Source organism: Akebia trifoliata, chromosome 14 (genome assembly GCF_017979445.1).
Source record: "Akebia trifoliata isolate Shusen 1 chromosome 14, ASM1797944v1, whole genome shotgun sequence".
NCBI classification, from domain to species: Eukaryota; Viridiplantae; Streptophyta; class Magnoliopsida; order Ranunculales; family Lardizabalaceae; genus Akebia; species Akebia trifoliata.
The window spans coordinates 9581140-9591371 of NC_141388.1; the positions used below are offsets into that span (position 1 = coordinate 9581140).

The following is a 10232-nucleotide window of genomic DNA, read 5'->3' on the forward strand; positions in this document are numbered from 1 at the left end:
TTAAAAATAAATATTTTATTATTTATTATTAATGATGAAATTACATCAATATAAATAAATAGTCCTAGTCCTAACAACTTACAAATTCCACTTTTACCAAAATACCTACCAATTACTAATTCAATTCTTATTAAAAAACCTACCAAATCAATAATTAACACTAAGTGTATAAGCCTAATTGAAATAAAAAAAGAGTCCTAACATCTGACAGTCTAAACAACAGCGGCCACTTGAAAACCTTCATAACATGACCCATCAAGATGAATCTCTCCAATCATTTTGATTTCATTTGCTTGGTTTGAGAAATTGAGGAGCACATGCCTGAAATAAATGGTTAAGGACGTCATCAACCATTGTTGATTCCTACTAATCTTCCATTAGTTTTTCAAATAAATATAATTGTTGCACTATCTTTAGTGCTATATGAGAGTTAAAAATACTTAAGAAATCCATCTCAAATGCTTGCTTTGTATGAAAAACACTTTAAATCTTGGGTTATAAATACCCCATATATGGCTCTCTTCACCTTCACAGCACACACCACAAACAACTCCACACCCAAGTAACAGAAAAAAATGGCCAAGTCACTAGCCCTTCTAGCCACCCTTGCACTAGTCTTCCTTACTACAGTTCGAGCTTCAGACCCCGAACTTCTCACCGACTTTTCTGTCCCTGCTGGTGTTGATGAGAGCAAGATTGATGGAACATTCTTCACTCACACCGGTCTCCGAGGCGGTGCACCCGCTTCAAGCAATGGCATTGGCCGTAAAACAGTATCTGTAAAAGACTTCCCGGCTCTTAATGGTATGGGTGTGTCGCTTGAACTACTTGAATTCCCAGTTGGTACCACGAATGCGCCCCACATACACCCAAGAGGAGCCGAGATCTTGTTCGTGGTCGATGGTTCCTTGACTGTTGGAACAGTGGATGGTAATGGGAAGGTTTACAAGAATGTGTTACAAAAGGGTGATGTGTTTGTGTTCCCCAAGGGCTTGCCTCACTACCAGGCTAATATGGACAAGGAAAACAAGGCTGTGGTTGTCTCAGCATTTGCTAGCTCAAATGCAGGCACTGTTGGGCAGCCGAAGAACATTGCCAGTGCTAAAAGCTCTGATGAAATGGCCACCTTCAAGATATCGGCTAACCCATAACTGAAAAGGAGATGGAATGTGGGGTATATAGTGGTTGTAGTAGCGAATGAATAAATAAATAGAGGCATTTCTTAAAAGGGCCTCTCTTTGTGATGATGAATAACAAAATTGTGAAACGGGTTTACCTTTTAATGAAAATCATATAGCATGTTTCGCCTACTCCAAAATTCTCCAAGAATAATCTTCCTGTTATAATTATTTACAAAATATTCACCAATTCCACCTTAATTAATTTTAATTAATTTTTATTTTTATTTTTCATTTGCCTCCTTAAGTTGGCATATGTTATGAAAGCTCTAATAATGAATTAGTGCAAATCCTATACTCTTAAGAGTTTAAGAAGTTATCCAACTCCTCTTTTCTTTTGGTGGTTTTCTAACAGTTGGATGAAACATTTAAGAAAAAAAAACCGACAAAGAGGAGATCCATCCGCTCTAGGTCTCTTAGATCTATGAGCATCCAAGGATAGAACAGGGGGACATTGGTCTTGGATAGTGTTTAACAATCAAATTAATTCAGGCAGAATAGAATAAGATTCTATCCAATCTAACCCAGATTCTTTTCCTAGAGTATCTAACGTTGTATCAAGTGAATCAGTTTTCAACAAAACTAACCCCAACCTGCCAGTACAGGAGTTAAATTCCTCCATTAATAACATTGAAGTCTCCACCACTAAGAACAACATCGTTTGGTGTAATTAGACTTTCTAACTCAGTCCATAAAGCTCTTCTTTCAATTGCAAGGCAACTTCCTCCAACAATCCAGAGTTTAGAGTGAACACCACCATAACATAGCTTCCACAATTAAAACTGTGGAATACAAGAAGGTAAACTTAATCTGGCTAGGACTTCCAAGCCAAAAAACCTAAATCAAACCACGTGAATTAGTATCATCCTTGCTCCAAGTTTTTGAGGCTCCCAATAAATGTTTGATATTCAGTCATTGATGGTAAAGTTCTTTTGAGGGATTCCTCAATTGTGTCACAAAGGGAGAGACAAGCATAGACCATGATTTCTTTCTTCTTGCACTTCTTCCCGCTACCATGATCATGGTTTTATATCTCATCCGAGACTTGAGTCATCTTGGTATCGTCCATGGACAAGATGGATAGACAAGACATCTCAGCTGTGCTGAATCTCACGAGATAAACGATATGACTCAGCTGAGTCAACCGAGATTTTGTATATTTTAATTAAAATAATAATTATTTTTAAATAATTTAAATACCTATTATCTAAATAAAATATGATTTATGATTAAACATCTTCTAACCAACATTATTTTATAAAAAAATATTATAATTATTTTCATGCAAATATACATAAGTAAGGCGGTGTTTGATTCAGCTTCAAAACACAGATTTTACCGTGTTTGTGTTTTGAAGTTGAATCAAACACAATCCAACTCAGCGTTTTGAAATTGCGTTTAGAATCGCAAATGGGTGAAGCGGTATTTTAAAGCTTTTCTAAATTGCGTTTGCGGGAGACGCGAATTATTGAAAATGGCTCATGTGAAAAGACTATTTTGCCCATCGTTTTTTAACCTCATTTTTCTTCTTCTTTTTTGTCGACAGAGAACCGTGATGAGAATGTTTTATACCTATGAATTAACCACTTTTAAATATAATATTTTGTTAATTTTTGAGTCTTTTAGTTGTTTTTAGTTAAGTTTAGTTTATTTTATACTTTTTAGGTAATTATGTATTTTTATTTGATTTTTATGCTTATTTTACAGATTAGGAACAATATGAAATATTGGGATGTTTGCATATGTTAGGAGAAATTCTGGATCCAAATTAATTCACTCTTGGAAGAAGGAAGCTAAGCATACAAGCTAAAAAGTCTTCAAGCCGCAGCTTGATAGAAAACGAGGTCGCAGCGGAAATTCAAGAATTGCACAACAGAAATATGAAAATACAAGCCCCGGCATGACATGTTTTGAGGCCATGGCATGCTTACGTTTCCAGCTTTACACGTTAATTTTTGGGGACCGAATTAGAGACGGATTTTGGGACTCTTAAGCCCTAATGACTCCATACCTATAAATAAAAATGATTAAGTCTTATTCAGCAGAGAAATTTTGGGATTTTTTCTTGGAGGCAGAAGATTGAGAAGGAGGACGGGAATTGAAGATAAACTCTTGAGTTTTATCTTCTTTAACTTTAACTCTTCTCTTAACTTTGCAATTTAAGAATGACTGAATACTTTTGTGATTTTGTTTTTCTTTCAATGATGAACTAATTTCTATTCTAGGGTTATAATAGAATTCATTCATGATATTTGATTAGTTTTCTTTTTTTTTCTTCTATGATCCCACATGTGATTGTTTATTCTATTCAATATTTAATGCGATTTGATTAACTGGCCATTGATTAAATTGATTTGGTGAACCTTAATAATATCGGCATAGTTATTTTGTGTTCATTACCTAGATAGATTAACATATGCTAATTTGAGATAGGAATATAATCAGGTTATATGTGCATTCCTTATGAGAACTTATTCTTAATGAATTTTTCTTGATTTAATTCTCATAGGCATATAGGGAGTTAGTCTAGAAGGGTATTTTCACATGATCATCGGAAGAGGCTTGTAAAGAATTTAGTATTCTTGGATGACAATCATAGTGGATTAATTTATCATATAAGGAAGGAGAATTTAATCAAGTGGATTGTTTGGGGGAAATTATAAACCTAGATTTCATCACTCATTGATTTTAAATCTGTAAATTTATTGTCTCTGTTATTTTTCTTGTTTATTTTTAAATTATATTTTTTACTTTTGTTTGAATAAAATTAGAGTGAGATAAATTGGTAATTAGCAATAGATTGGTATTTAATATCCGTGGGAACGATACTTTCTTATCACTTTATTACTTGTTTCGATACGTATACTTGCGTGCGTAAATTTAAACAACAAACCGCATACAACAGCTCTTCTTCTTTTCGTCATTCTCTTCAGTTTTTCTTCGAGAGAGAGAAAAAAAAATCCTAATCCTGAACTCTATACAATAGATCCGATCGACGAAGTAATTTTGTCTTTTAGTTTAAGAATTAAAAATGGTAAGAAAATCGTTTAATTTTTTAATCATATTCTTTTTTTCTTTCTATATCACAATTGGTGAGATTTGAGATGAAATTATGTGAATCTTATTTAGGGTTCGTTGGATTTTTCAGTCAGCTCTCTTTAATTTCCATTCGTTTTTGACAGAGGTGTTGTTAGTAATCTGCACCTGCACTTACGTTAAGATGCAGTTTCCAACCATTCTCCAACAAAAAACGGGGTACTCTCTCTCTCTCTCTCTGTATTAGCTTAATATGCTTAGACTTCTAGGGTTTATATTAGGAATATTGATTGATACACTATATTGTGGAGACCTTATAATATCTGTACAGTTATAGGAAATCAAACCCATTTAGTAAGAAACAATTAACCGAAGCGTTAACATTTGATTTGTTTGAAAAAAATTCCATCTGCACAAAAGGTGTTTGAATTTTTTTGGATTTGAGGTGATATTTATATCGGAACGGATCAAGGGACATATGAAAAAACATATGTAAAAACAATGTAACATTAATAAATTTCAAAATGTGGGTTAGAAGTTTCGGATTAAGCTGATTTTTTGTGAGGACGATCTCCATGATGGGAAGATCATCCAAAAAAAAAAAAAAATTAGTCCAATCTGAAACTTCTAACCCCATTAAAAGTGATTTAGAATGTGGACCGTTGATTTTTTGCCAAGTTTTACGAATAATTTGTAAATCACTTTTGATGGATTTAGAAGTTTCAAATTGAGCTGCTTTTTTGTGAGGATGATCTTCTCATCATAGTGTCCTCGCAAAAAATCAGCTAAATCCAAAACCTTTAACTCATATTTTGAAAAACCATTGTTTTTTACATATGTCCCTTGAACCACCCCCATATATATATATATATATATATATATATATATATATATATATATATATATATATATATATATATATATATATATTCTGTTTAGATGCTTTCTACATTGCTTTGAGATGGTATTGGACTTGCAAATTAACCTCTATAAGGATCAGATGTAGGGAGTTGTGGATATGGGTCTATATGAGCTGGTTGGTAATTTGGGTTGTAGTGTGGGGTGTCTTTGTAAGTCGAACATGGGCTTCCTCTGTGGTGTTGATTCACAATCGAAGGCGTTATGGGTTTTGCATTTAGAAAGAATTTGGGAGAAGATTGTTCATCAAACTTATTAACTCTGTTAAAGAGTACATTATACTCAAAAAACCCTTTTATACTCACCCTCCAAGAATCAAAGTTAGTGGAGTGTGACGATAAGATGATTAATGAGCTTTGGAGGGGGGACATTGGCTGGGATTTTCTTCCAATTTTAGGATCGACAGGTGGCTTAATCATGACGTGGAATAAGAATTTCATCAAAGTGTCAAAAAACATGGTTGGACCTTTTTCTATTTCTATTTTGTGTAACTCTGTTAATGAGGATTTTCAGTGGGTTTTTTCAGGTATTTACGGTCCTACTAAAGGTGGGGAGAGAGTTCAATTTTGGGAGGAATTGGAGGATGTGGGGAATGTTACAGAGAAGGGTATTCAAATAGTGAGAAGGGGAATGTTACAGAGATTAATCTTAATTCAAGAGTCCAAAAATTGTGGAGGAGCTACATGGATTTCGGGTTAATTCTAAACTAGGAATGTGTTTAGCGATATGAGTTGGTCTTAGAGTCTCTTGACCCTCTTCATTAGGTTGTAGCTTACTGTCATGATTAAAGAGTAACTTATCGTGATTGTAGGCAACATTCGCATTTATACAAGCAGTCTACCTTTCACTTTCAGCATTCATGTTAGGAATTATAAATGTCCTAGCTAGAGATCTAAAGGGTTATCTTTATGATGGTAGTAGCCTTTTGCTCTTTTTTCCTTCTTCCATTAAGAATGGTAAGATGGGAGCCTTCCCTATCACAACTCTAGATGATGAGCCTGAGTCCAAGTTTCATTTTGGTTGGATTTTTTATTATAAATTTTTTATCTTGAGTTGTATTTTAATTATTTTGTTTGTTAAAGTAACGCATAAATGGTGCCTTTTAGGGACAACACAAATTTACTGGTTTGATAATCTAATTGTATACCCAAAATTTTGATGTAGTTTGTAGCATTCGTTGGATTTCAAATTCGAATAGGGAAAAATAAAATCGAAATTCTAATGTAGCTTTAATGCAATTATATATTTATAAGGGTATTTTAATAATTTTTATGCATTATGGGTATATTATCAACATTGCGTATTATATAGGTATTTTGTTTATTAGGAAAATTTCATATGTCCATTTTTAAGAGGAGATGTTGTCGAAATTTCTATAGAATTATAAACTTTTAAAAATTAAAAAAATTATTTTTATAAATTTTTAATATAAATTTATTATATTTATATAAATTTAATGTAATTATATATTTATAAGGGTATTTTGATAATTTTTTATGCATTCTGAGTGTACTATCAACCTTAAGGGTATTCTGGTTATTTTATCCTACTACAACAGATTTTAGAACCTGTGTCAAACAGTAATTACTAGATTCTAGTCAACAACACAGCAGTTTTAAAAGCAAGTTTTTCAGTGTTTCAGATTCTAACAGTAGATTCTGACAGTAGAAGCTGACAGCAGATTTTGGCAGCTGAATCAATCGGGCCCTAAATAATTAGGGTTTATCTCATCCAAGAACTCGATTTCATCCATGGACAAGACGAGACGAGATGTTAAACCATGTTTTGAAGCCACGACCATGATGAAGTCCCTCTCAGGTTCAGATTGGCTTCCTTTTTCAATTTTCCCTTCTTCTTGGAGAACAGGAAGCTTCCTCTAATAAGGTCTAAATTTGCATAAACAGCTCCACCCTAATTTGTTTGGTTATCCAAAGACCTGTTCTGATCCAATTCACCAGGTCCAAAAAGATCCACAAAGAGTTCACTCTTTGTTGGAAGATTCTCCACCTCAACTCCTTTCCGAGATACATCGACAACCAAAATTGTTCACCCTCTAGTGTTGTTTCTTCAACTTGTTTCTCAATATGTTTCCACTCTTTGGAAATTGTAGCTTTTGGAGGGATTTTGTGGATCAATGGATCTGGCCCCAACCTAGATTTGTGGTCTTGTTTGGAGCAAATAGAACAATGCCCCCTCTAAGTCGACCATGTCCTCATTGTGGAAAAGAAATTTTAACTGAAATATTTTCATCCTTAACATTACCAAGATTGTTTGCTTCATTCCATCCTTCTAACAAGTATATTTGCATCTTCTTACATTGATGGCCTAGGGTATAACATTCATCAAAATAATAACACAACCCTTTGTCTCGTCGAACTTTCATCTCATCACTTCAAATTCGTCGTGAGGGTGCCATGATATCTCAAATGGCATTTTGGCGTGTGGTTGGCCATTGGTAACCAATCTTGACATTGATTGATCTATATGTCGAAGTCAGAACAATTTTCTTGTTATCATCTTCTAGTCACATGCGAAGATGTACAATAATGTGTTACAAAAGGGTGATGTGTTTGTGTTCCCCAAGTGCTTGCCTCACTACCACGTTAATTACTTGGACAGGGCCATCCAAGGTAAAACAGAGGGCTTTGGATATTCCCAGATGGATCAAAATCCCAGCAAGGAGCGCAACGTTGACAGTGGGAATCAATCTGTCTGAAGATAGGGAGTATGGGTTGGGGAAGATGATGCCTGGCGTTAGTAGAGAAGGAGTGGGTATAGCAGGGCAAAAGATGTCAGATTGTTTTAATGCAACTCCAGACGACACTATGGTGATAATGACCAAACCTGATGGTTACAGAACAGGTCTGTCAGATCCTAGGAAGGGGAAGATGGTTGCACTTGAGTGTGGGTCAAGTAAGGGCATTGTTTTAAATGAGTTGTGCGCTAAGTCGGCGGAGACAGCAGGGGTCAACATCATTGGAGCATCTGCTGAGTCGAGCCAGCTGGGTGGTCAACTCACAAGATCGGTACAAGCTAATACGAATAGAGTCCAGGCTCTATGCAGGTTGGATCGAGACATTGGGCCAACCAGCCCACAAGTGTTTGGTCTTAATGTACACGAGAGCGGAGTGGGGCAATCTGGTGGACCAGGCGATACACCAAATGACTGGAGCGCACAGGCCTTATGGATAGCGGACCGATCAATTGGGCCTGGTAGCCCATTGACGTTAGGCACTAGTGTTCAGGCCGAAAGTGAAGTAGGCAACCTCCAGCCCGATCACGAGTTGGATCTTTTGTCCACCAAAGCAGACCCACCAAGGGTAATAGGGAATCTCAAGCCTTGTTGTGAGATAGCCCATATATCATCTCTAGCCGGTCCAGCACTCTTAAAGGTATGTCCTTTACCCGCTATTGAGTCAGGCCAAGTAGTTGGCCCAGATGAAGGGGTCACAATCACAGAAGTAGCAACGTGTCAACTGGGTTATCAGTGCTTAGAAGTAGAACAAGCTGGTGTGATTAACGATCAGGCCTTGTGCGTCATGGACCGCACAACTGGGCCTATCAGCCCATTGTTCCTTGGTCTTAATATACAGGCTGAGAATGAAGAGGGGCAAAATTCGGGCCTAGGCAGCACTTCAGATCCAGTTACCATGGAAAGTGAACAGGTCGTATGTGTGATGGACCGTTCAATTGGGCCTGGCAACCCATCTACTCATGGCTTTAAAGCACAAGTTGGACATGAGTTGGTGCAGCCCTCTAGTCCATCACTTCCTATGGACAACATCTGGCCCACTTGTGATACCAACCTGCTGCCCATACAAGCAGGCCCAACGATCATAACAGGGCCTGGCAGCCTAGGCTCTAAAGCACGGGCTGGGCATGACGTGGAGCGGTCCTCTAGACCAAGCGGCCCATCACAGACATTGGGATACACCCGGCCCATTCGTGATAACAACCAGCTGCCCACACAAGTAGGCCCAACGATGGTAATAAAGAACCTTGGGCCCGTAGGCTTGACAAATCAGGTGCCCACTTCAGATGAACCAGTATACTCAAAGGTATGTTCTCAGCCCTCTTTTGAGTTAGTACATTTTGATGGCCCAGGTGATATTCTAGTTGCAAAAGACAGTTGCATAGACGCAGCAGAGAGGGTTCTAGTGAGTGGTAATGATAGGAAGTTGGTGGGGACAGGATCCTTCAACAATGTATTTCTAGAAGGAGAGCTTATTCAGGGCATGATGAAGCCGGTAGCCGTTGGGGCTGGGGGTCTGGATAAGGTGGCTTGTCAGGTAGTAAATGCAGAGTTAACGCCAAATAGCAGGGGAGACACGACACTGTTACAAGAGGAATTCACGGGGTGTAATCGGTTATATAGAGTTGAAACCCAGTCAGAAGGTTTTGAGGGTCTGCAACAGGAGTCAACAGATGGTCAGAAGGGGGGAGAACAGTCTACCTGGGTACAGGGAGGCTTTCTTCAGTTAATACAGTCGGTCGAAGGCTCGGACCATCGGAGAAACGGATGCGGTAGAAAGGAACTGGCCTTTGGAGGTGAGTACCTTAGCTCTGTGACAGAAGACATAGTACTAATGGAAGATGAAACGGATATCAGCCCCTTAGACATGGTAGATGTAGATGACAGATCGGGGAGTTGGGGAAGGCTTAAGTCGAAGAATCAGGCAGTGGAAGCTCTAGCTGACTGGATTATCCGTAATATGAGCGAGATAAGTTGGGCTGCTGGGATATCTAAAGAAGGTCAGGCAGAAGGAGCTGGTCTTCTGTTTGAACTAGCGATCAAGAAAAGGAACGAGGTCGGCGATTGCTATGATTCAGTGATTAGAGAGGGGGACTCGTTAGATGAGGAACAAGCTATGATTCGGGATGAAGTTGAATAAATTCTTAGGACAGATGCCAATCAAGAACAGTCAGGGCAACAAGAACAGATAAGTAAAGGGAAAGAAGCTGTGATGGTAGATGATAATAAAGTGAATAAAATAAGAGTTAGATTGGCCAAAGAGGTTCAGGAACTGCACAAGGTAGGGGCTTTGATCAAGGCTGGATCACCCCTAGTTCTAAGGAGCAGGAGAAAACTCAAGGTTGGTA

At 37.5% G+C, this 10232-nt stretch overlaps 1 protein-coding gene across 1 annotated transcript; it reads left to right on the plus strand.

Moving 5' to 3' along the window:
* The first annotated feature begins 575 nt into the window (after positions 1-575).
* On the plus strand, positions 576-1151 carry LOC147386106 (germin-like protein 9-3). Its single transcript, XM_086423282.1, has one exon. It carries the CDS (start codon positions 576-578, stop codon positions 1149-1151), a length of 576 nt encoding a protein of 191 aa, XP_086279408.1.
* Positions 1152-10232: the final 9081 nt, after the last annotated feature.

Bases quoted from the DNA above. Each gene is read 5' to 3' on its own strand.
- LOC147386106 (XM_086423282.1), top strand. From the start codon at position 576: ATGGCCAAGTCACTAGCCCTTCTAGCCACCCTTGCACTAGTCTTCCTT.